At 52.8% G+C, this 26066-nt stretch overlaps 1 protein-coding gene across 1 annotated transcript in view; it reads right to left on the bottom strand.

Annotated features, from left to right (window-relative positions):
* Positions 1-26066, bottom strand: part of DNAH17 (dynein axonemal heavy chain 17) — a 110819-nt gene that overhangs the window by 65852 nt on the left and 18901 nt on the right. Inside the window, exons 14-29 of the mRNA XM_059046474.2 lie at positions 23099-23207; positions 22679-22782; positions 20697-20837; positions 18598-18741; positions 16605-16787; positions 13757-14011; positions 12011-12180; positions 11263-11485; positions 9293-9409; positions 9111-9197; positions 7606-7758; positions 4411-4659; positions 2578-2700; positions 1323-1670; positions 1131-1222; positions 627-753 (exon numbers count right to left, since the gene is read on the bottom strand). Coding sequence (XP_058902457.1) covers positions 627-753; positions 1131-1222; positions 1323-1670; positions 2578-2700; positions 4411-4659; positions 7606-7758; positions 9111-9197; positions 9293-9409; positions 11263-11485; positions 12011-12180; positions 13757-14011; positions 16605-16787; positions 18598-18741; positions 20697-20837; positions 22679-22782; positions 23099-23207 — 2625 coding nt within the window. The remainder of the gene's footprint in view (positions 1-626; positions 754-1130; positions 1223-1322; positions 1671-2577; positions 2701-4410; positions 4660-7605; positions 7759-9110; positions 9198-9292; positions 9410-11262; positions 11486-12010; positions 12181-13756; positions 14012-16604; positions 16788-18597; positions 18742-20696; positions 20838-22678; positions 22783-23098; positions 23208-26066) is intronic.

Below are 26066 nucleotides of genomic sequence, written 5' to 3'. Positions count from 1 at the left end.
CCCCCCCCACCCCCCACCTCGCCTCTGGGATGTTGACTGAACGCACTTAGCCAACAAATGGCAAAAACTGCTCTCGGGCGGAACCTTCCGAATGTCTGTTCCTGAAGATTTCTTTTCCTTGAGAAGGTTCTGTCCCGGGCATGGGACCCGCGTGCCTAGGTCAGACGCTCAGAACCTAAATTGTGGGCCACCCTGTGGCTACCTTCTTGTGCGTCTGGAACTTCATGATTAAAATAAGATACAGTCACTTCCCTTCGCCGGGGTAGCTAACCCTCCTCTCTCGTAGAAGAGGAACCTCAAGGGACCTTTTCTTCCTGGTGCCTGGGATTTATTAGGATGAGCGGGCGTGTCTCTCAGAAACGGGCATCTCACCCATTTTCCAGAGGACACACGCAGATGAGGCTCGGGGAGGGAGGGGCAGGGTCTGAGACCAGTCCCAGGTCTTTCTGTCATGACCCAGCCCCTGGGTGGTTTCAGGTGTGGATGACCTCGTGGAGGTACCACAGGGACACCTGTGGACACTCCTCCGACATCCCAGGGCCACCCGGACATGGAGCCAAGCAGGGACCCGCCTGGAGCCTGCACCTGAGGTCGGCCTCTCTTCACAATGCCAGGGGCCCACCTACCTCCACGGGGTCATTTCCGTTGGAGAGAATGTCCAGGAGGTCGGCTGAGGAGACAAAGTAGAACCTTGGGAAGGCCAGTCTTTTTGTCTCTAAATATTCGGCCAAGGCCTTTTCACACACGGCCAACCTTGGGGGAGGAAACAAGGCTGCCGAGTCCTGCTCGACAGAGGGTCTTTTCCAGCCCATCCTTCCACGTGCTAGACAGACAGAGGGGCCCCGGCTGTTCACAGCCCGTTTGATTCAAGTCTCCCCCACGTGTCCTCTGCTAGCCCCTGACCTGGTGGGTGTCCCCAGGTAGGATGGGCTATGGTTCAATCTCTGTAGCCAATGCTTCTTCTGAGGTTGAAGGCCCGCTCTGTGGCCGGCGGGCCTGAGAGCTCACACTCTGAGGAAGGGGATGTGTTAGCCCACAACCCGGGGCTTTCCCCATCCTGGCCAGCAAGGGCCACATGACTCGGGTTTCTGCCACAGTGAAGCCCCTCCCCTGGACCATGTGGGACCCACCTCTTCTTCAGGTCCTCAAGTTTGTTACAGAGACCTGGTTTGTTGGTGGCTTCGACCACGTTGGGTGTTTTCACCGCCTCCTCCATCAAGGCCTGGGACGAGAAAGGGACCGCCACGGCATCAGGAGCCCTGTTTTCTCCAACGGAGCCATCTCCGAAAGCGGCCAGGCAGAAGCGAGAGAGCTGTGCTCACCTTGAACTGCTGGTCGATGTCGTCGAAGTGTTTGGAGGCCTCCGGCAGCTGGGCGCGGATGTCTTCGGAACCAACGAAGATGCCCTCCAGGTGGCTCCAGGTTCTCTGGACCTCGAACCAGACGGAGATGACCGAGTCCGCCGTGGACAGCTTCTGCTGCCAGCTCGTCACCTCTTTCAGGAAGTGGGACAGGCACGTAGACGTCATCAGGTTCTGCAGCTGCACCTGGTTGTCCTCCAGGGTCTCCACCAGCACCTGGTCCGCCTTGAGCATCGCGGTGCCTGTCCGCGGGTGCCGTTCGTGCACAAACTCCATGGTGGACCAGGTACTATCTAGGGCTTTCAGCACCTTTTGGGGGAACAGAAATCGGGTCAGCAAGTGTCTGGCATGAGGGGCTGAAAAGGACCCAGAGTTTCCTAGAACATGGAAGGAACCCCTTCAGAAAGGAAGGGCTTTTCAGAAAGCCAAAATGTTCACGCCAATGTTATTTACAATGGCCAACAGATGGAAACAACCCAAGTGTCCCTCGATGGACGCACAGATCAACAAAATGTGGTGTAGTCATATAATGAAATAGTATTTGGCCGTACAAAAGAATGAAGCACTGGCACATGCTACAACATGAAGGGAACTTGAAAACATGCTTAGTGAAAGGAGCCAGACACAAAAGCCCACATATTATATGTTTCCATTTATATGAAATGTCCAGAAAAGGCAAACCTATAGAAACAGAAAATGGGTTAGTGGTTGCTTAGGGCTGGGGTGGAGGGTATGAGAAGACTGGGGGGTCATAGCCAAAGCATCTGGGTTTCATTGGTTTTTTTTGAGGAGATGAAAATGTTCTAAAATTGACTAATTCTAATAGGTGATGGTTGCACATATCTGTAAATGTGCTAAAAGCCATTGAATTGTACACTTTAAATGGGTGAATGGTATGGTACGTGATTTAGAGCTCAATAAGTGTGTTTAAAAAAGAAAGCCAAATGTGGAAATTCAAACTCAAAAAACAGGTGAGGAGAGAGGTTTGAATTGCGAAGGAGTCATCCAGAGTTTCTGTGTCCTGGAACTGCCCCAGGTACTGGCTGATGGCCAGCCCTCCTGTCCCCGCCCCCCCTTCAGCTTCTCAGAAGGCAGAGGCAGGATGGACCACGAATGAGGGTGCTTCGGGGGAGAGGAGAGTTCCGTAGGGTTAGGCAGGTGGATCGGGTTCAGCATCATCCCCTACAAAACGCACTTTGCTGTCAACAAGGGATACCTTTTCCATGCCAGACTCTTTCACAGCCTTGTCTACGATGTTTCGGACCTCGTCCTCGTATTTATGTAGGTTCAGCTGGAGTAAATCCGCCAGGGTGGTCTCATCTGACATTTCAAATTTCACCTACGGGAAAAAAAAATAGGCACATTCCACATAAGGACACATGTTCTCCAGTTGAGGGACCGCTTTGTCCTTCATGGAGAGGCAGGCGAGGCAGGAACCCAAGCCATGGCGGGGGCAGCTGGAAGCTCCGTGACTTGGGCAGTCACTTCTCCAGGCCTCACATCTCTTCCCTGTAAAACTGGTAACAGCAGAGTCCACTGATAGGGGATTGAATACTGTCCCCCCCAAATTCATGTCCACCTGGACCTCAGAATGTGACCTTATTTGGAAATAGAGTCTTTGCAGCTGTTAAGGATCTTGAGATGAAATCGTCCTGGATCAACTGCAGGGAACCTAAATCCGATGACAGGTGTTTTCATCAGAGACGGGGAGGGAGATTTGAAACGCAGAAGAGGCCACGTGACCTCTGAGGCAGGGATCGGAGGGATGCGGCCACAAGCCAAGGATCGCCAGGGGCCACCGGAAGCTGGAAGAGGCAGGGAAGGGCCCTCGCCTAGACTGCCAGAGAGATCGCGGTCCTGCCGACACCTTGACTTCAGGGTTTTGGCCTCCAGAGCCAGGGAAGAGTACACTTCTGTGGTTTTAAGCCCCCCATGGTGTGGGACTCGGTTACAGCAGTCGCAGGACCTGACCCACCACCTCAGGAAGCTGCCGTGTTGGTAACAGTTGTGGCCAAGTCACAGGTACTATTACTCCAGTTACAATACCAGGTATTTTCATGGTGTCACCCAGTCCTCAAATCCTTCTTGCTGTCACATAGACATTTCCAGGCCCCGATTCCAAGCCTGCCATGGAAACTGGCCTAACCAAGTGATGGAATCGAGTGTCTCTCAATCACGGTTGGGAAAATGCCTGCCCGGGTCTCAACAGTCCTCGGCGATGCCCAATTCCTGGGACGTTTCAGTTGCTTGTTGATCACCGCCCGGGGGTCTCTCCCAGGCCCTGGATGGGGTACACGAGCCTGCTGGCCGGCGGTCTCAGTACTCGGGATAACGCTTCCGCTAGTCTGTTTCTCCCCGCCGAGGCCCAGGCCACATCCCGTGTGCTCCTGAAGCCGTTCTACTCCTCCCTCGCCGTCGAGGTGACTCTGCCTGCTCTATATGCTCCTAGAAGCAGCCCTGAGCACCCCATTTGTCGTCCCAAGCGCCGTGGCCCACGCTGCTCCTTCTTCCTTTGCTCCCCTGAGAGCAGGGCCCGTGCTCTGTCTCTCTGCATCCTTGGCATCTACGTGGGGCCTCTGCAGAGCAGCCGTTCCACAGAGTTTTGTTCAATGTTTGCTGACGGTGGGGATGTTCCTATTTGCCTTCTGTGAGTGTCAAGGCCAGTGACCCCCCACCCCTCCACTGGGGAATATCCCTGGGAAAGTTTGGGTGCTAGGACTCTGTGCTCCCGTGGCGCATGGGGGACCTGGAGAGCTATTCCTCCGCCCCAAACGTCCTGAGCCCCAGGGACATTCACCTTACAACCAGAACTGGCTGCATAATTTGAGGGGCCTGGTGCAAATGAAAATGATGGGGTCCCTTGTTAAAAAATTATTAAGGACTTCAACATGGTGACAGCAGAGCATCCGGCCCAGAGCGGGGGCCCCTCTGAGTGCAGAGCCCGAGCATGCTCAAAGCCGGCTTTATCAGCGTCAGCCCCGCCCACCCTGTAGCGAGCTCCCAAGGAGCAGCGCCCTCCTCCCCCCTCCCCCCGAGGCGGGCGCGGTACCTGGGTGGCCTGCATGAGCTGCTGCCAGTGGCGGTTCCGGAGGGCGGGGTTCTGCAGCTCACTCACGGCGCGCAGGGACGTGATCATGTTCTTCACGCTGTTGTCCAGCCCCGCGAAGGCATCCCAGCCCTTCATCTCCTTGTCCAGGGACCTCACATCCTTGGCGAACTTCTGACAGTCCACGTCCATCTGCCCGACGTTGATGTCCTGCCACTTGGTGGTCTTCCAGTCATTGATGCTGGTGTGGACCTGAGACGGAGACGCTCACAGTCTCCTCTACTGGGGACGGTTCAGGGAGGCACCCGTGCCACCTTCCTGCCATTGCTCTCAGGGAGCAAAATCCAATGAGTCTTGAAAACTAAGGACAGAGCTTGGTCAAGCGTGTGGACACAAGGGGAAAAAACAACAACAACCCAGTTCTATCGTGAAAGATTCAACTTAAAAGTCAGCAGTTAGGGCTTCCCTGGTGGCGCAGTGGTTGAGAGTCCGCCTGCCGATGCAGGGGACACGGGTTCGAGCCCCGGTCCGGGAAGATCCCACATGCCGCGGAGCGGCTGGGCCCGTGAGCCACAACTACTGAGCCTGCGCGTCCGGAGCCTGTGCTCCGCGACGGGAGTGGCCACGACAGTGAGAGGCCCGCGTACCGCAAAACAAAACAAAACAAACAAACAAAAGTCAGCAGTTAAGAGATATTTTGGCAAAACGTGGGCCCTGTCACTGCTCACCAGGATCTCGTTCTGTCCCACTTCTTGGTGCACCACGTAAGTTGCCTCGACCAATGGAATGTGGGTGATGCCTGACACTTGGGGGCAGAAGCATTGGATTGCCAACGCTTTACCCACAGTTCCCTCCGTCTGCCTTGGCGACGGTGGATGCGTGCATTGAGCTGCCCAAGGGTTGCTTAGAACTGGAGTGTGGACTTTGCGTGAATGAGAAATACATGTCTGTGGTTGACCACACAGTTTTGGGGGTTTTTTTAGGGCTGCCTGTCACTGCAGAGTAACCTAGCTTATACTGACTGATTAAAAACACCAGAAGATATTTCACTGACGACAGGATGAAACAAGACACAGGCACTACTGGGGGACAAGCCTACCAAGAGTGGAGACAGAACCCCGTGAAGCCACAGTCTGTAATTCAGGGTAGGCTGAGAACAGCTGTGAAGCTGGGTGGGCCGGTCCTGGAGGGGGTCAGAGGTTGCTGAGACAGGCTTCGGGTGGCAAGATGTGGTCTTGACAGACATCCGTGTCAGATAAAGACAAACGATTGGGGTGTTTACAAGAGATTTACCTTGCAGATCCCAAGACCCGAAACCTTAATCCCCACAGGAGTTAATGGCCCTTTCTGGTGGGTTTAAGCTGCTCTGTATCCTGTTATCATAAAATTGTCCTGGCTAGTTTGTTTTGGAGAATTTTTCTTGCAACACCCTGACCAGAAATGCTTATCGTTATCTCCTGGGAAAAGTAACCTGTATTCTTGGGTCTGCGCTAAGTGTTGTTTATCGAGGGAAAGTGCAGCAGCCTAATCTGACTTCACCGACTGTTCATGCACAAGAGACTTGAATTCAGTGAACTGCGAAAAAAAGAAAGCATCGAGAGGCATCGATGGGTTCTCTCTCTTTGGGGGTGGTTGTGAGGTAGCCTGGGGCTCCAAAGATTTTTTTCCCCCTCTCTGTGAGAAATAGGTAGATTCAGCATGGTCACGATGAAGACATTTACAGAATTTTACTATGATGTAATAAAAAAAATAAGATACCTGACAAGACAGAGCCTGCTCCTGGGTGGGGACAGTGTATATGGCTGTCAAGAGGGGAATTCTCCCCAGATTAGCCTATGGAGTAGATTTAACTCTAGCTACAGTTGTAAGAGTTTTCTTTTGGAGGAAGGAGGGTTTGTCAGAGACTCTGAAGTTCGTTCAAGAGCACAAGACAGAAGAGCTAACACAGACTTAGAGAACGAACATATGGTCACCAGGAGGAAAGACCAGGGAGGGATAGATTGGGAGTTTGGGATTGACAGGTACACGCTGCTGTATTTAAAATTGGATATGTGTAGGGACTTCCCTGGTGGTGCAGTGGTTGAGAATCCGCCTGACAATGCAGGGAACATGGGTTTGAGCCCTGGTCTGGGAAGATCCCAAATGCTGCGGAGCAACTAAGCCCATGTGCCACAACTACTGAGCTTGCGCTCTAGAGCCCGAGAGGCACAACTACTGAGCCCAAGTGCCGCGAATACTGAAGCCCACGCACCTAGAGCCCGTGCTCCACAACAAGAGAAGCCACCGCAATAAGAAGCCCGTGCACCGTTAACAAAGAGTAGCCCCCGCTCGCCGCAACTAGAGAAAGCCCGCACGCAGCAACGAAGATCCAACGCAGCCAAAAATAAATAAATAAATAAATACATTAACAAAACAAATAAAATGGATACATGTATATGTATGGCTGAGTCGCTTTGCTGTGTATCTGAAACTATCACAACATTGTTAATTGGCTATACTCCAATATAAGATAAAAACTTAAAAATAACCCTAAATCGTATATGGAATAAATACTTTAATTTCTCTAAAAAAAATAAAAATAAAAATAACCAGGGACTTCCCTGGAGGTCCAGTGGTTGGGACTCTGTGCTTCCACTACAGGGGGCACGGGTTCGATCCCTGGTCGGGGAACTAAGATCCTGCATGCCTTGCGGCATGGCCAAAAAATAAATAAAAAAATAAAATTAAGCCATTATCTATTTAAAAAAAAAGATAACCAACAAGGAGCTACTGTCTAGCACAGGGAACTCCTCTCGATACTCTGTGATAAATGGGAAAAGAATATGAAAAAGAATAGATACATGTATGTGTATAACGGAACCACTTTGCTGTACACCTGAAACTAACACAACACTCTTGATTGACTATACTCCAGCACAAAATAAAATGAAATAAAAAATAAAAAGAGAGAAGAGCTAAAATATCTCTGGAAATACAGGAGCCAAGAGGTGAGACCGTGGGGAGGTAACACGTGCACATCCGCTGCGGACACACAGACTTGATACCAGGAGCAGTGGGGCTTCCTGCTCTTCTTTTTGCCTCCATCAACCATCAGAGGCGGCTGTTACGGAAGGATAACGGGAGCGCCCCCTCTTGGTGCTGGGATGCTGCCCATGGAGCCCCCCCATCCCACCCCCTGAGGCTTGGCACCCCCCTCACCATGATGATCACGTCCCAGAGCTCCTTCAGCTGGCGGACCTCTTTGCGACAAGCCTTGAGTTGCTTGTAGTCTGGGACTGTGACCTCGAACAGGCTCCCGGATTTGCACAGAGCCTCCATGGCGCCCTCCATGGCCGCGATGCTCTTTTGTTGCTGGGGGCGCGCAGAAGCCGGTGAACAGGGTGCCGGCACTCGGTGGAGACTTCCCCGTCTCCCCCGCCACATCCCCGTGAAGCCCAGAGCCATCAGCGCGCTGCCAGAGCCAACACCACGCACACAGGGTGGCGGCAAACTTTCCAGCTGGGAGGGCAGCGCCCTCCCCGCCCCCCCGCCCGCCCCCAGCTTCTCCTCTGATGGGAGGGTGGGGCATCTCGGCGAGCTCAGGTGTGAGGACTGACTCTTAATGGACGTGGCATGAACGCCAGACTTCTTCCTAACATTTCCTGACTGCCCAGAATCTCCGCCATTCTCTCACTGTATGTATTTGTATTGTATTACAATGTATATAAGTAATGCTTGATGGCTTTGAAAACTAGAAGAATCTAGATAAGCAATGAGGAGGAAAAAAAGATTCGTCCTGAGCCCCACGACTAAGTGCGGGCAGCTGCGAAAGCTTTGGTGTGGAGTGTGTACCACGCTCGACTGGGTGCACAGGGGCGTCCCGAGTGTTTGCACCCTGCCTTGCTGGCCTCTCTCACCATGGACATGGTTCCTAAACAGACCTGACAGGGGAGCTCTTCGAAGAACCTAGCCTGCGTCCACGGCTAAGTGCTTGGGGGGCTCGAGGAGAGAACGGTGGCGTCTATGTTGTGGATCGGGGGTGTGACTGAGAAAATGCCCATGGAGAAAGGGCAGGATCTTGGCCTCTGGGAATGGTGGGCTTCGTGGCTGAGCAGGGCAAAGAGCAGAGGCTCGGGGGAGGGAAACTGTGGGGTGGCCCTAAAGGACATCTTGGGGTTCCCTTGCACTCACGCCTGTGGTACTGCAGAGTGTGGTCGAGGTGTGGGCTGGGGCCCGGGCACAGTGGGGGCAGAGCACCGTACCGGGAGCACTGTGGTGCTCCCCTGTGCTCCTGGGGGCCGCCCAGGCCCCATGCACCCCAAACGCCCCTGCCAGGTGGAAGTCCATGGGGCCTGCACGTTGGACACTGCCCATGAACTTGGGCAGTAGGAACCAGGGGACACAGGAGAGGCTTGGCTGCACGTGGCGAGTCAGGGAGAAGGTGGTGCCAGGGAGCAGGGTGAGTGCAAAGCCCGAGGGGACAGCGACCTGCTGAACGTGGGGACCTAGGAGGGGGAGGGGGCTGGGCCACAGGGTGGGTTTGTGAGGCTCGTGGGATATTCAGATGTGCACACGCGCGCACAAACATACACGTGTGTACAGCCCCGAGCCCAGTCCCATCACGGCCGTGTTTCTGGGCTCGTGAGAACGACAGCTTGAGGAAGGATGAGAAAGCGTCAGGGTCCCCAGAGTTACCAGCCCATCTCCCCCTTGAGCAAAAGTACCTTAGCGAGGGACTTGTAGGGGTTGGGGTCGCTGAAGCTGAATGGGGCTTCTTGCCTGAACTTCTCTCTGAACTCGTGCTGCTTGAGCTGCAGGAGGACCACGTGGAAACCATCAGGCTCCCGCCCCAGGGCCCAGCTGGGGTGCACGCTGGGCCCCGCCCCACCCCCTGAGGCTGTGGTACCTCAAACTGCTGGCACTTCCGTCGCAGGATGCTGACCTCGTTGGCCTGCAAGGGTGCCACGTTCTGCTTCACCTGGATGGCCATCTTCTTGGTGTTTGTCCACTGCTCCGGCAGTTCCTACACAGGCAAAGGCCAAGGACCACTCCCTTTTCCTGCTCTTTTTAAAATTTTTTACTGTGAAATAATTACAGACTCAGGGGGAGTTGCAAAAATAGCACAGAGTCCTGTGTGCCTGCCCCCAACCTCCCGTGGTGGTGGCATCTCACAAAGCGGAGGCTCGATACCCCAACCGGCATCCGACACTGGGGCGTTTCTGTTAGCAGGTGATGGAACTTGTCGGTTTTCACCCTGTGTTTTAAGCTGAATCCACGTGTGCGTGTGTTGTGGGCACGCACGCACGTGTGTGTTGTGGGCATGCGTGCGTCGTGGGCGTGTGCAGCCCTCGGCAATTCTATCTCGTGCACAGATTCCCACAGCCCCCGCCACGATCCACATCCCTCGCTGCCCATCACTGTGAGGGAACTGTCTTGTGTTGCCTCCTTGTACCTGTACCCAGCACCGCCGCCACCGGCAACCTGGGCAGCCACTAACCTGTCCTCCGTTTCTACGATTTTGTCATGGCAAGAATGGCTTTAGCAGTCAGACGAATTTTTGTATTTTCCAAGTTCTCCACACTTCAGCAAATATTGTACTTATTATACAATATTTTAAAGAAAAAAATGTCAGCCCCCAAATTCTTTACCCACAAATAGACATTGTTTCACATTCTTCTATGATTTAACTAACAATCTCTGTTGGCAGCAACACGCCTCAAATGTTTGTCAGAATTTTTATCTCACCACTCGCCCTGTCCGTGGCCCTGGAGCCCCTGGGGCCCGGCCACAAACACTTCGAATCCTGGTCCTTAGCTGAGCCCCGGGCGGGGCAGCTGGGGCAAAACACAACTTGCTCTAAAGCAGGGCCTGGGCAGCACGAGATCACCGTGGAGACCACCGGGCCACCGACACACGATTGACACACAATCCTGTCACCCCTGTGCTGTGGGGTCTCGGGCACTGGCTGGAGTTAGTGCCTGCCAGCCCGGGGAGTCAGGCCTGTCTGACCAGACTCAGAGCCAGAGCAGAGAAGGGGTGGGGGCAGCCAGGTCTGGGAGGAGACAAACTCCAGCGGGGTGGCTGGGCCCTGCTTCAGGACCCAGCTTCTGCACTGCCACCGCCCCAGCGCAGCTGCACATACAGCTGCTCTGACACCGACAGCTGACACTCTGCGAATTAGCTGTAAAGCACTGGGCTTTTGGAAGTCCCCTTCAGCCTCCCTGCTGTGGCCCACCTGTCCCATGTGGGGACGGGGCCAGCTGCGGGCCTTCTGGGTTGGGAGATTCCCAGAGCAGCTACCCCACTGCCCTACTGAGGCGCCGGCCCAGGCCTCACCCGGTCAGGTCTTTGCTGACCCCATTCTTTTTTTTTTTTTTTTTGGCGGTACGCAGGCCTCTCACTGCTGTGGCCTCTCCCGTTGCGGAGCACAGGCTCCGGACGCGCAGGCTCAGCGGCCGTGGCTCACGGGCCCAGCTGCTCCGTGGCATGTGGGATCCTCCCGGACCGGAGCACGAACCCGTGTCCCCTGCATCAGCAGGCGGACTCTCAACCACTGCGCCACCAGGGAAGCCCTGACACCATTCTTGGTCTCCCATCCCTCGTGCCCAGGCTCCTGCTGTGCTCAGGAGGAGGCGTGGGACTTGAAGGCACTTTTTATCCACTGAAATTCTAATCGAATGGAAGAGCTACTCCCCCCCCAACCCTTCTGGAGGCTACCTCACTGTCCCCTAGTCTCCAGAGAGCCTCTGTCCTCCCACCCTGCCATTCCACTGGGACCCCATGTCTAGAAGAGGAAGTCTAGCCTGCAGGCTCCGGGTCACAAGAGCCCGCCCGCAGCTCCAGCTCCCCCAGCGGGGGCCCCGCAGGCCTGTTTACCTGCAGCTTCACGTGCGTCTCCTCAGGTATCTCCTCCCCATAGGACTTGAGCAGCTCGATGGTCTGCTTCAGGGGCTCAAACATGTTGTCGGTGGCCGTCTGCCTCGCCTTGACCTTCATCAGATGCCCCATCACCTCCACGAGGCCGTCATAATCCCCCTCCTTGAGAGGCTTCGTCAAGCCCGCCCTGGAGACTTTCATGAAGGCTTCTAAGTCCACGAGGCTGGTGGGCGAGAGGCCGCCTGCGATGGGTGCCTGCCCAGCACCCCCGTGCCTCACCGGCTCGACTGGTCGGCGAGTCCCGCATGCAGCCACGTCTCAGGGCAGCCTTTGCTGGGCCTCCCGGACAGAAGAGCTGGATTACACGCTCTCCTGGCTCCACGCTCCTTCCGGCCCCGACCCCACCTGTAACTGCACAGGTACCACCCGCACGTTTCACGCCAGGCTTCCCGGCCCGACTCAGGGCTCCTGAAGGGTTCCTTGGCATCTGTCGCCCAGACACGGTAAGTGCTCAGTAAAGAAGCAATGACCAAGGGACCAGGGCCTCCACGCCCTGCCAGGCGACACGTTCCTGCTGGGACCCACCCCCCGTGGGGCTGCCGGCCTCTGAGCCTGACCTTCACCCCAACAGCCACCCGGTTTGGGGGAGGTGTCCAACCGGTACTTCATGGAAGGCCGCCTGCAGGTGCCCCTAGCACGTGGCTCTCTGGGGCGCGATCAACATCAGGCCGGCGGTCCTGGTGCCCACCTGTTGACCACGTGGCTGCTCAGGTGCCGCTTGAACGTGAGGCTCCAGCGCTTGATGGTGCTGAGCAGGGCCTGCTTAAGGGGGCGGCAGTCACACTGCAGCCAGCCGTTGAACACCTTGGTGTTCTCGCACTTGGACACCTCCTCATACAGCTCCTCATAGGAGTTGATCTGGAAGACACAACCCCGTTCACCTGTCGGGCTGCCGGGGCCAGGGGTTAGGCCCAGCACAGCACACGTGTGTGGGGGAGGCCCTCACGAGGCACTAGTTTCCTTCTCCCAGCACCCCCGGGGTCCCCTGCGGCCCAGCAGTCTATCCCTGACACCGGACAGCCTGTCAAAAAGGGACGTCATCAAGCAAGGCCAGCAGGGCTTCTGAAAAGAGCAGGCCGAAAGTTTCAAGGGGTGAATGGGGTGCTGGGCGCCCACGGGGCACCCCTTAACTCTCTATGCTGCTGCACATCCTCGCGCTCTCAAGCTCCACCAGCCAGCTGTCCCCCCACCCCACGTGCATCTCCCCTGTGGCTGGGTCACCCTCACTGAGCTTCAGGAAAAGAGGTGAAGTTTTGTAAATTCACTATGTTTTCTCATGTCCTACACATCCTGTTTTTTTTTTTGGCCGCACCGCACGTCTTGCGGGATCGTAGTTCCCTGACCAGAGATCGAACCCAGGCTATGGCAGTGAAAGCTCTGAGTCCTAACCACCAGACTGCCAGGGAATTCCCATCATGCTCTACATTACTGATGCTCTGGTACTGGGGGCCTCGCTGACCCTGGAGGGACTGCCCCTGCCCCCTGGCTGGCTAAATCCTAGAGATGGCAGACAACCCCCCAGGACCACACCTTTCATATGCAAACAACCAACCAGAGCTCACAACCCAACCGCCTCCTCTATGGGGCTCTCACACTCCAGGCCACTGTCCACCTGCCCTAATCACCGCAGGGCCAGATTCCTGACAACCTGGGACAGCCGGTATGCCCCTGAATCACTGACATGATTCAAACTAGCCGATCCTAAGCCTGCTTGCCCCGCCTTGCCCATTCTTTCCCATGAAGACCACAGTTCAGGCTCTCAGCCACGCTTTCCCCTCATTCCCTGGGCCTCCTGCCTGACACTGGTGCCTCCCCGCATGGCCCTACATGGCATGGAGTGACCCCTCCTCTTGGGAGCCGTGAGTCACAACCTCTCTTTTCACAGCAGGCGTCTGCTGATCTGTTGGTCTCTCCATACTTGAATTATAATAAAACTTACATTTAAAAAATGTTCACCCTGGACTTCCATGGTGGTGCAGTGGTTAAGAATCCATGTGCCAATTCAGAGGACATAGGTTCGAACTCTGGTCCAGGAAGATCCCACATGTCGCGGAGCAACTAAGCCCGTGCACCACAACTACTGAGCCCGCATGCCACAACTACTAAAGCCCGTGCACCACAACTACTGAGCCCGCATGCCACAACTACTAAAGCCCGGGCGCCTAGAGTCCGTGCTCCACAACAAAGAGAAGCCACTGCAATAAGCCCACGCACCACAACGAAGAGTAGCCCCCGCTCGCCGTAACTAGAGAAAGCCCACGCGTAGCAACGAAGACCCAACGCAGCCATAAATAAATAAATAAATAAATTAATTAATAAATTAATTAATTAAAATGTAAAAAAAAAGTTCACCCAAGTTTTAAATCAAGTCCAGTGCCCCTCCACGGCAGGGATTCTGGAGGTGAGGAAGCCGGTGGGTGAGGTTCTCACGCACCTGCTGCTGGAACTGGGAGAGGGTAGGCGGCATCTTGGGGAGGGTCTCCTCGGCCTGGGGGTCCAAGTCCTCCGGGCTGATGGCGTGCCCATAGATGAGGAAGTTCTTCATGACCTCCTGGGGGTCGTCCATCCACAGGTAGGCGTAGCGCTCGAAGGAGTCCTGGTACTCCTCGGCCTCCTTTATGGCGCTGAGGACCAGGTTGGACATCTCCTCCCGCATCTCTATGAGGTCGGTCATGTCTTCCAGGTCGGTCTGCAAGGGGCAGGAGGGGCGCAGATGGGTGAGCACTTCGCCCGTGGTCTCCCCGCCCTGGAGAGTGGCTCCCCATTGGTGCAAGTGTTGCTAACCTCTCAATATGGGACATGGGGACATCTGCAAACAATGTTTGCAACATTCTCCCGTGAGGAGATACACTGGACGTGACTTTTGCCAGGCAAACCCCAGGACGACTCACACATAGCTTCATTCATTAAGTAGTTACTCAGCATCTGCTATGGGCACGCGGTGGGAGGGGGCCCTAGGGGTGTCGACAGGGCTCATGGGGATGTAGAGAGCCCAGGAGTGGGGTCAGATGTTCGTCAGAAAAAATCACAGAAATGAGACATCACGACTCTGACCCTTGCATTCAGGTGTAACAGGGAGGAGGTCGGGGACAGCTCCCTGAGGAAGTGACCATTGGTCTGAGAGCTGCTGGACTGTAGGTAAAGAGCAAGAGTACCAACAAAGCACATGCAAAGGCCCTGTGCCGGGAGGAAGCAGATGTTTGAGGACCTGAGTGGAGACCACATGGATGGCCAGAGTAGGAGCACGGGAGGCCCGGGCTGGACAGGATGTTCTGAGTTTCAAGTGACAGAAAATCCAACCCAAATTGGTGTTAGCGAAAAGGCAGTGATGGCCTTATGTAACTGGAGAATCTCAAGGTGGAGGGTGTGTGTTAACCATGTTTTTAAAATTTCCTGTATCTTAAGAAGCTTTGGCATCTTAAAAAATCTTGCTGGCTGGGGAGAGACTGCCCCTCGCAGGGCCAGCCAATTCTAAGAGAGCAAAGGGCTGGGGTGGGAGCACACCTTTCACGTGAAACCCAGCCAATCCCCCAACCGCCTACTTTATCTAACTAACCCTCGCGCTCCAAGCCCATGTTCCCCCCGCCCCATCGCCCAGGGCCAGGCACCAGATAACTGGAGACGACCCCCATAGCCCCGAGCCGCCGCCGTGCAGACTGGCTGGCCCCGAGCTGTAGCCCTGGTCCTGTCTTGCCTTCCCGCAGAAACACCAGCAAAGCCTCTGGCCTGGGCTTCGCCCTCCGTCCTACTTCTGCTTTCTGACCAAACCTGCTGCCTCCCCGGAGAGCCCGAGTAGCCAGCCGTGCTTCTCCTTTCCGGGGGAGCTGTGAGCGACATTAACGTTTTCTATCGATGGCACTGACCTCCCCATGTTGTCACTCGGTCGCTTCTGTAAATTAAAATCTCATGGACACAAGTGAGACCAGAGCGGGGTGTGCACAGCCTGGGGTATGGCCTGATCACCGGGACCCTTATTCTGCTTTGTTCTGTCCTGTTCATCATGGCAAGCCCCTCAGGACCCCGGGGTGGGTGCAGGAGCCCCGGATGCATATCCTGTCAGATTCTGGAGCACGCGTGGGAGTCCAGCTCTGTGCCGGGTCTATTCTTGAGCTGACCACTGGGGGCATAGTTCACTTTATCCTGAGCTGTGGAACAGCTTGCTGCGTGCCCTTGGGCCGGAAATACCACCTTTTTGCTGCTCCGGAATCCTCAAGCCATTCTCTCTGCCTGGAAACCCCCTTCCACCCTTCAAGACTCAGAACGCACGTCAGTTCCTCTGGGAAGCTGTCCTTGACCTTGCCAGGTATTTCCTCATGTCCTCACATCACTACCTTCACTCACAGATGCACACGTATGCACACACGCCTCTGTCCGTAACAGCACAGAGCATCTTGCTGTAAATATTTATTACAAATAATACGCGCCCATTATCAAAAAGCTCAAATGAGGCAGAAGCATATAAAATAAAAAGCTCCCTTGGCATCCCCTGTCCTCCTACCTTCCTCACCCCCATCCTGTTTCCCAGAAGCAAGCACTCTTAACCAGTCTGGAGTGTATCCATAGGAGGGCAGGGTTTTGTTTGGTTTAAACGAATGAAATCACATTCTAAACGTTGTTCCACAACGTAAACACTTAATAACAAACGTGTCACGAGCAGCTTTCCATCCCGGGCTCCCTTATGGGACTCATCCGGATGCCTTTGTCTGGATGGGCCGGAATCTACTGAAGGACACCTGTATTTGATGGTCATTTAGGTCTTTTCCAATTTTTGTTTAACTGCCCCACAAACCATGCTCCGACAAACACACCTTCTCAGACCTCCCTTTGGCGGGGGGTGGGGCTCAATTTCCCACGCCTTCGCTTCCCCAGGATCTGATCTAACCGCATTTTACATGCCAGACGCACATTAGGTGTTTAATGCATTCAGAGCACATGGGTGCGGGAGCCCATGCAAGAGCACATTTGTCAAAGAGTCTGCATGCTCAGAGGATCACAGGGTTTAAATTACTGGAGGGAGTGAAATACCAGTGAGGGTGGGGACGCAAACTTGGCGTCTTATTGGGGGTGGGGAGGCGTCAGGGGAATGACAACCAGGTCGACCGAGGAGAAGCCGCTCTGGGGAGAAAGATGGGATCTCAGGAGTGGAGAGAGAAATCCGGGCCACCGTCCCGGGGAACCCGATGGAATGGAAGCCTCTGGGCTCCTCTCCACATTCAGGACCCATTAGGGGTAGCAGTTGGTGGCAGGGAAAGGGGGTGGGGCCATACCAAGCCCAGACTGACCTTGTAGTTCATCCTGCCCTTGGCCAGCCTGGGGATGAGCTTGGCTGCATTGTAGATGTCAGTGACCAGGCTCCCAATCAGCGCCAGGAAGCCTCGGTCCCCGCCCACCTCCAGGGACGGATTGAAGACCAGCCCGTCCTCGTCCAGCTCCATGCGGATCTCAAACAGCGGTGCGATGCTCTCCTGAAACAGCCCGTCAAGGGGTCAAAGCCTTGCCCTCGGCCGAACCATCTTCAGCGCCCGGATGTTCACCCCAGCACCAGACAAGGTATATGGCTAACTCCTGCTGGCTGGGGCCACTGCAGAGAACACACTTCCCGAGGGCCCCTGAGCGAGAACTACACAACCAAATGCAACGCCATCGGGCCAAATGCAGGTTGGCTGCCAGGGCGGGATACAGCAGCGATCATGAGTGCTGAGGAGACCCGTTACCTCCGTTCAAAGCCCATATCTGCTACTGTCTAGCTGCGTGGGCTTGGGCGAGACCCTCGGCTTCCCAGTTTCCCCAAATATACAAAATGAGTGTAGCTGCTTTATAGGACAGAGGCAATCACTGTCCCCATCTCGTCGGCTTACCGTGAGGGCTAGAGGGATGGCTAACACACAGAGTGCGTGGGGTGGTGGCTGTGTCAGGTGTAAGTGTCAGCAGCCGTGGCCAGTGCCCAGTGGGGCAGGGAGTGTCGCAGACAGGCAGGATGGTCTCCGCTGAGCTCCAGAAAGGACAAGCCCTCACGTCCCTTGGAGGTTCTGTTTCTAAAGCACACACGCCATAACCCTGTCTATTCCCTCTTGGGAGGCTGCGAGGCTGAGGTGCAGCCTCACGTGTAAGGGGACAGGGTAGAGGCTCGCCCAACATACCGGCGAGTCTCAAAGCGTGGGCCACGGCCCACGGGTGCCCTCGGGACCTGCTCCACGGCCACTGATCTTCCTCCAAACGTAGTCCCATGCTGGCCCTGTGGGGGGCTGGCTTGACAGACCCCTGGTTCTATGACTGAGGAGTGGGGGGTCTGCACTAGTGCCTGAGTGAGTTGCTAAGTGGGCAAGGTCAGTTGTCACAAACTCAGGTGACCAGACTTTTCTAAAGCTCCCGCTGTTTGGCTACTTGCAAATACGGGGACTCCCTGGGATGTTTTGAGGATGCTTTGTTATGAGGGTCTCATCATGCTTTTGATCTGTGACTCTCCTCTCTTCGTAGTGATGCATTAGTTTATAAGTTTACTATAAATTAGCTACCTTCATTGCTGATACCGTGTCACTGTGCCTTGCCTGGTAAGTCTTAGCAGTTGGTAATGCCGACTACTTTCATCAACAGAATCTGGGGTCTGTTTTCTGGTGACAACCGCCCTCTGCAGCTCGTGTAAGGGCATCTCACTGCAGTGGCCAGCATTCTTTCCTGCCGGTAGGCTGTTGGGGGAGAGTGTCTTTCATCTTGCCCTCCCGGCAGTATTTAAAATCACTTGGGAACCATTGTAGTGAAAATGACATGGGCAGGGAATAGCTCTCGGAGAACAGGCTGGGATGCAATTAACCAGCAAATCCACTTTGCTGACCTGGTTTAAGCTTCTACTCAATTCAGCAGAGGGTTGAGCGGATTAGTGGCTGATGCTGCCGATAGGAGGGCAACTCCCACCCCCAGTCAGCATAAGGAGGGGGCAGTGGTACCTGCTTTTCCTCACCTGGCAGCAGCATAGGACAACTCAGATCCCTGTAGGTGTTCTATAGCCCACTTACGCTGCAGCATATTTAAGGACCAGATGTCCTGAGCACCTGGGACTGAGCAGGGTCCCAGGACGCAGGACTTTCAGGTTTAAAATCGGGACGAGCTGGTCACCCTGGGAAGACTTTAATAAGTCTGTTCATTTGTAACATGACAGTCTGTTCTTTCACCAGGAAACCACAGATTATAGATTCCAGTGTAAACCTTTCTCATATTTATAATATCATAATACACGTATATGTATATGCACATATATCTCTCACATTTGTAACTTACATCTGCAACCATGTTGTCCATTAGGTAATTTAGAGACTTGCGAATGAAATGGTCAAAGTCATCCAAGACCATGCTGTCAATGTAGTTGACATAATCCTTCCAGGACTGGCTCGTCGTATTGGCTCTGAAGAGTTCCGCATTTTCCTGCAGACAGAACCACAGGGCTGGCTGTCGTTTCACTGGTCCACCTGTTCCCTCTTTAGGCAATTTATTCAACAATTCCCTGGGCTACCCTCATCCTTGTTCACACCCCCCACGCACAGTGGTCTGCTTTTGGCTTCTTGAACGCTCCAGGCTCTTCCTACAGGCTGCTCCCTCCCATTCACGCCAGGTGTGGCTTCTTCTCATCTTTTAGGTTTCAGCTCAAATGTCAGCTCCTCACAAAGGCCCTTCTTGACCACCCCCCCACCCCGTTCATCTCAGGTTTGGTTCCTGTCCCTGCCGCCCGACCTGTGTTCCCTCTAGCAATTCGTTATTCGTGCCTGTGATGGCACAGATGACAATTCTGAGTTATTTTGTCTTGGGTCTGTACCTTCCCTTGAGGTCAAGCATCTCGAGGACAGGGAATGACTGTCCTTGCCACCATTATACCTCCAGCACTAAGGAGTATGCCTGGAACAGAGCAGGAGCTGGTGGGTGGATGGATGCATGGATGGGTGGATGGGTGGATGCATGTTTGGGTGGGTGGATGTTTGGGTGGGTGGGTGGATGGGTTGGTGGATAGATGAAACTGTAAGACACTGACTGCTACGGGAAAACACAAAGATGACTGTGACCCAGTCTGTACCCTCAGGCAGTTATATTCTAATAGGGGAGAGAAGACACAGGCTTAAATAACTTCAGTGTAACAATGGTTCAAACGACTATTATGGGAGTAGAGGACTCTGACAAATGTTGGGATGACAAAGCCTTGTCAATTGCTCACTGGCCTCTGCCTCACTGGGGTTCCTGTTCCCTCCTGGCTCGCCCTCCAGCAGGGCTAGTGTGCTGTGAACCTCTTCCCAGTGCTAAGCTAGATTTTTCTCTCCCATGTTGTTCCCAACACATCTGGTAATGTTAACAGGTTAATTGGTTAACTCTTCCAAATAACCTTTTTGCAGTCTAACATGTTAATTTCGTTGGACCTTCTGGCACCAGGGCAAAGGGGAAAGGAAGAGGATCTGGAAACAAGACAAAATATTTCTTGGTCCAGTCAAGTCACTCCACAGGGGCAATGACCTTCCAATCAATGACTTGACCATGAGAACAGCCCAGCACAGACCCTCCTCCTGGGGGGCCTGCTGGTCTGTCTGGATGTGGCGACCCATCACTTTAAGGCCATAGCAATGATTTGCACCATGCACTGGGAAACCCCGAAAAACTGTCCCAAAAATATCTTGAGCTCGGTGGGGTGGGGTGGGGTGGGGTGGGGGGCGGGCCGTTTTCTCCTTCCCAGGCCCACGCAGAGCTGCACCTTTCCCATTTGCCTCAGAAGCAGGCGAAAATGCAAGCTGGCTAAAGTGGCCACGGACGGAGGAAGGCGTGAGAACCCCACGCTCCCGGGAATCAGGCAGAGCTGCCAGGGCCGTGAGGCTCCCGGTCTGCATCCCCCTCCGACCGTGCCCGTGCCCGTGCCCGTGGGGCCCCGGGCCCGTGGACCCTTGAGACAGCTGGCAGAAAGGAATAACCTGCACGCCGGGCAGCCCGGCGGGCACGTGTCCGCACGTTATCCCAGGTTCAACGTGTTGGCACCCAAACACCACAGGGCACCCACATTCCGTGCTCCTCTCTCTTCCCGTGCTGCTGGGCCTTCCTCACACAAGGGTGGGAAGCTTGATACAACTCCCAAGGACTTGGCACGAAGGTGTCACTTGTCCACACCGATTCATGTGGGGTTGGGGGAGGGGGCCTTGACACCCTTAGGGGAGGAGGGCAGACACGTGACAAGAGGAATCAGGTTTCTGGGTGAGCGGTTAGCAGGGTTTGCTACTGTAAGATCGGACTCTTGGATTAAAGGTCTTAGACGCCTGACGTTTTCTGAAGCCTCGAGCTCTCCCTCCTCCCTCCCCGGCTGCTGAGAGCCCATGGCCTCTCCACGGCCCTCCCGGGCAGCTCCTTACCAGGACCATGGACTGGATCTTGAGGCCGGCGTCCTTGACCGCGGTGTAGCGCTTGTTGAGGTTGGCCACCCTCCCATCCAAGTCTAACAGGGCCTCTTTCTTGTTGTCCTTCCTTTCAAACATCGGGTTGGCCGACCAGTCCTGGAGGGAACAGGTGAGCGGGAGAAAAGTGTCTGGAGAAAAAGCTTCTGGTGCTACTCCCTCCTACACACCTTCAGAGGGAGTGTCCCCATCCCAGGCTGGCCTCACACAGGCCAAGGGGCCTCCGAGGACTGTCGGCCAGACAACCTCCAATGATGTGACTCAAAACCAACCAGGGCCTTGGAGGACCACAGAGAGACCCCTGTGCATGTTCCCCAGTCAGGCCCCAAAGGAGCCCCTCTAGGGGAAGGAGCATCTGACCCTCTTGTCGGGGAACCTCAGGAGCTGGGGGTGAGGGGACATGGCAGCCAGATCTGGAGACACGTGCGGAGATGCTCAGAGTCCAGGCCAGAAAGGGACACACAGGAGAGAATGAGTGACTGGAGAAGGCACCCGGGGGCTGAGGAAAGGTTGCCATTTTCGGATTGAAAGTACTTTATGGATCCAGGGAACGTTAACAAAAGGAGACACACGTCTGGATACACTCTGGTGACATGTCTGAACCCTGAAGATGACCAAGGACTCTACCTACCTCTGGACGGAGAGAACAGGAAAGTCAAAAAATATCTTTCAAAGGAAATATCAAATATATCAGCAAAGGGAAGTCATACCTTTGTCAGCTCTTTCAACACTGAGGCTATAAGCAGGGGTGGCTGTGGCCTGAACTGTGCCTCCTCCCACAAATTTACATATTGAAGTTCTAACCTCTAACATCTCAGGATGTTACTGCATTTGGCGAGAAGGTCTTTAAAGAGGTGATTAAAGTGAGGTCATTAGGGTGGGCCTAAATCTGATATGGCTGGTGTTCTTATAAAAGGAGATCAGGACATAGACACAGAGGGACGACCGTGCGAGGACACAGGGAGAAGACGGCCGTCTACACACACAGGAGAGAGGCCTCAGAAGAAACCAACCCTGCTGGCACCTTGATCTCAAACTTCTAGCCCCCAGGACGATGAGACAATAAATTTCTGCCGTTTAAGCTGCCCAGTCTCTGGTCCTTTGTTATGGCAGCCGGAGCAGACAAGTACAGGGATGCTTCTAGACTACTGAAAGAAAAGGACCATATCAAAAAATCCTTTACTTGGACAAGACAGCCGTAGGTGAGATCCAAAGAAAGATAGTTTTGGAAAGCAAGGACTCAGAAAGTAGGCCATCAGTGCACCCCTTCTGAGGCAATTACTGGAGGAAATAGTCTGATTGAAAGAAAACTGAATCAGAAAAAAAGTGGGGTGAGCAATGGCTTTTGCTTACAATGTATTGAGTTAAATCTAAGCGGATGGTGATGAAATGAACGCCAATTGTAACGAAGGAAAGAGTTTCACACGGTGATAAGCCAAAGGAGTCTCAAAACAGAAGAGGTGTTTTCTAATGAACAAACCAGCGCTGGCCTACGGCAGGTGTCTGCAGATTCAGGCACTGATGACAAACCGTGGTGGGGGAGGGTAGTGCTAGCGAAGGCTTTCCCCCGGTTTTCTGGATCAGGCTTGAGAGCGAGGACCTGTGCTGCTCTGCATCGAGGGATGAGTGTGTTCCCGGCGGGGCTGAGTCTGAGCGCGTCTCCACCCCCACCCTCGTTCCTGGCACCCGCCTGGCAGAGGAACCTGCCCACACACTTGCTGAGCTCAACAGACCCAAACGGAACGGAGCTCTGCAGAGTGATCAGGGCTTCTTCTGCCTTGGGGCCACCCGACGTCACCATGGTACAGCCCAGAGCCTCACACAGCAGGCCCCCACTGCCTTGGGCACTTTCTGTGATCATCTCCGAGGGGGCCCGTTTCCCCAGGACCCTCTCCGGGGTCCCCATTGAAGCCCCGCTCTGTGCTTTGCAGGTTACTCACCTTCATGGCCTGGGAAATCCCCTCTGTGTTTTGCTTTGCTCTTTGTATCCTGTTCTGCAAGCTGTATAGCATTTCTCGCGTCTCTTGAATATATTCAAACACACCTAAGATAGAAGCATAAAGGGATCTTACAAAATGAACGATTTAGCAAGGGCTGGCTTAACACTCATTATTACAACACAATGCTCAGCGAGTCTGTCCGCTTCTCCAGAGCCTGAAGCAGAGGAAATTGCAGGAGAGCTTCCTAAAAGGCAACGCTGAGGAATAAAGCACATCGTGTCTTTGGAAACAGGGCCTCCCTATCTCTACGTAGGCGGATCACTAATTCCAGAGGAACTCCAGAGGCCGACAGGTTAGACCCGCCCCTCCACCCCCCTCACCCAAGTTTAACCTAAGGGGAAATGACTGTCACCTTTGTACCTTTGCCATTCCAGAATAAGGTCGTCTCAGCGTCCAACAATTTGACATCGATTGCTTCCAATTCTGACTTTATCAGTGGAAATTCTACATCCTTCACAGTGGTCTTTACCTGCAAAACAAGGGCTACAGTTTCAGGGCCTTTGTTCCAAATCCAAGCAGATTTAAAATCTTCTCCTAGTAAGGCTGTTTATTACTCAATACCAACCAAACCAACTGCAGTTAGTGTTATTTAATTGGGAATTATGTGTACATCAAAGTTCAGGAGATTCCAACTTTTAAAATTATTTTTTATCACCAAGGATTTATGTATATACTTAAATCCTAATCACCCATGTTATGGGGTAGAAAGAGAAGGAAATTCACTAATGCAGAAACAGTGCATACATAATCCAAAACTTAAAATATCTGGCTTACAGTCATAAAAAGAAAATCAGAGGAATACACACTGGTAATTGGGACACTTCTGGGGCATTTCTCAGAACATCACCTTGCCTATGATCTAAGGCTCAAAATGTGATTATACAAAGGAGGTCCAGGATCTGTGGGGAAGCTGTTTCACTTGTTAAAGCATCAGAGTGAACGGAAGGGTAGGTTCCATACAGGCTTGATACGCGTCTACCCTGAGCTAAGAAATTCATGTAACACTCGAAAACCTCAATTCACAGAACAGAAAAAAAAAAGACAGAGTGTGTATACAGTTTTTATTAATTACTCCTTTAAAAAACAAGCACCAGTTATGCTTTGGAATATTGTCCTATCTGGCAACATTTTGATTTACATGTAAGTTTTCAAGGACAGGTCTACTCTCTAAAGTGAGGGATGTACATAGAATTTAAATTGTACATTAGATGCTATTTGCCTGTCACAATAATCCTCTTTTTTTACATCTTTATTGGAATATAATTGCTTTACAATGGTGTGTTAGTTTCTGCTGTATAACAAAGTGAATCAGCTATACATAGACATATATCCCCACATCTCTTCCCTCTCGCAACTCCCTCCCACCCTCCCTAACCCACCCCGCTAGGTGGTCACAAAGCACAGAGCTGATCTCCCTGTGCTATATGGCTGCTTCCCACTAGCTATCTATTTTATGTTTGGTAGTGTGTATATGTCCATGCCACTCTCTCACTTTGTCCCAGCTTCCCCTTCCCCTTCCCTGTGTCCTCAAGTCCATTCTCTACATCTGCGTCTTTATTCCTGTCCTGCCCCTAGGTTGTTCAGAACCATTTTTTTTTTTAGATTCTATATATATGTGTTAGCATACGGTATTTGTTTTTCTCTTTCTGACTTACTTCACTCTGTATGACAGTCTCTAGGTCCATCCGCCTCACTACAAATAACTCAGTTTCATTCCTTTTTATGGCTGAGTAATATTCCACTGTATACATGTGCCACATCTTCTTTATCCATTCTTCTGTCGATGGACACTTAGGTTGCTTCCATGTCCTGGCTATTGTAAATAGAGCTGCAATGACCATTTTGGTACATGACTCTTTTTGAATTATGGTTTTCTCAGGGTATATGCCCAGTAGTGGGATTGCTGGGTCGTACGGTAGTTCTATTTTTAGTTTTTTGAGGAAACTTCATACTGTCCTCCGTAGTGGCTGTATCAATTTACATTCCCACCAACAGTGAAAGAGGGTTCCCTTTTCCCCACACCCTCTCCAGCATTTATTGTTTGCAGATTTTTTGATGATGGCCATTCTGACTGGTGTGAGGTGATACCTCATTGTACTTTTGATTTGCATTTCTCTAATGATTAGTGATGTTGAGCATCCTTTCATGTGATTGTTGGCAATCTGTATATCTTCTTTGGAGAAATGTCTATTTAGGTCTTCTGCCCATTTTTGGATTGGGTCGTTTGTTTTTTTGATATTGAGCTGCATGAGCTGCTTGTGTATTTTGGAGATTAAATCCTTTGTCAGTTGCTTTGTTTGCAAATATTTTCTCCCATTCTGAGGGTTGTCTTTTCATTTTGTTTATGGTTTCCTTTGCTGTGCAAAAGTTTTTAACTTTCATTAGGTCCCATTTGTTATTTTTGTTTTTATTTACATTTCTCTAGGAGGTGGGTCAAACAGGATCTTGCTGTGATTTAAGTCATGGAGTGTTCTGCCTATGTTTTCCTCTAAGAGTTTTATAGTGTCTGGCCTTACATTTAGGTCTCTAATCCATTTTGAGTTTATTTCTGTGTATGGTGTTAGGGAGCATTCTAATTTCATTCATTTACACGTAGCCGTCCAGTTTTCCCAGCACCACTCACAATAATTCTTGACATATATCTGGTTCTTTAAATGGTGCCCCCTCCCCACCCATGTCCCCCTTTTCAGACAATTAACTCTTAGAAAAGGTACAGTATGGCAGAGAAGTAAAGCTTAACAGCTATTACCAGTGGAAACCAGACAGGAGCAAAAGAAAGCACTGATGGAATTATAAAGTGAGTCAATGTGAAATCTTGATTCTATTTATCAGAGTTTGGATATTAAACAATTACACGAATGGCCCAGACAAGAGCTAAATGTTATTATGCCTTTGTGACTGCCCAGAGTAAACAAAGCTCACAGCGATGAGATCCATTTAATATGCCCTGTTTATTATTTTTCAGCAGCCTATGTAATAAATCCACACCTTTAGGGCATTTTTCCCAGACCCGCCCAGCAGATTCCTTAACGCCCCACTCCAACACTCACCTAGCTCAAACATTAATAGATAGTAGCAGTCTGGGGGCCTGGGGTCTCTCTCGGCAACAGAAAGTATGTTAAGAATAAGCAGCGCGTCTAAGGGACCAGGAGCCTCTCCAGAGAGGGGAGTCGGCATCAGTAATAAGGGTCACTGCAGGCGCTGAGCTCTGGGTCTCACTCCCCGACTCCCCATCCTTGTCTAATGTTTTTATTAGCAGAACAATGTCATTCACAGTGGAAGCTAACACGCCTTCCCCGCTTGTGACTGGTTGGGTTTTGTTTGGAAA

This window comes from Kogia breviceps, chromosome 19 (assembly GCF_026419965.1).
Source record: "Kogia breviceps isolate mKogBre1 chromosome 19, mKogBre1 haplotype 1, whole genome shotgun sequence".
Classification (NCBI taxonomy): domain Eukaryota; kingdom Metazoa; phylum Chordata; class Mammalia; order Artiodactyla; family Physeteridae; genus Kogia; species Kogia breviceps.
The sequence above is the reverse complement of the archived record's forward strand: the minus strand, read 5'-3'. Positions and strand labels throughout refer to the sequence as shown.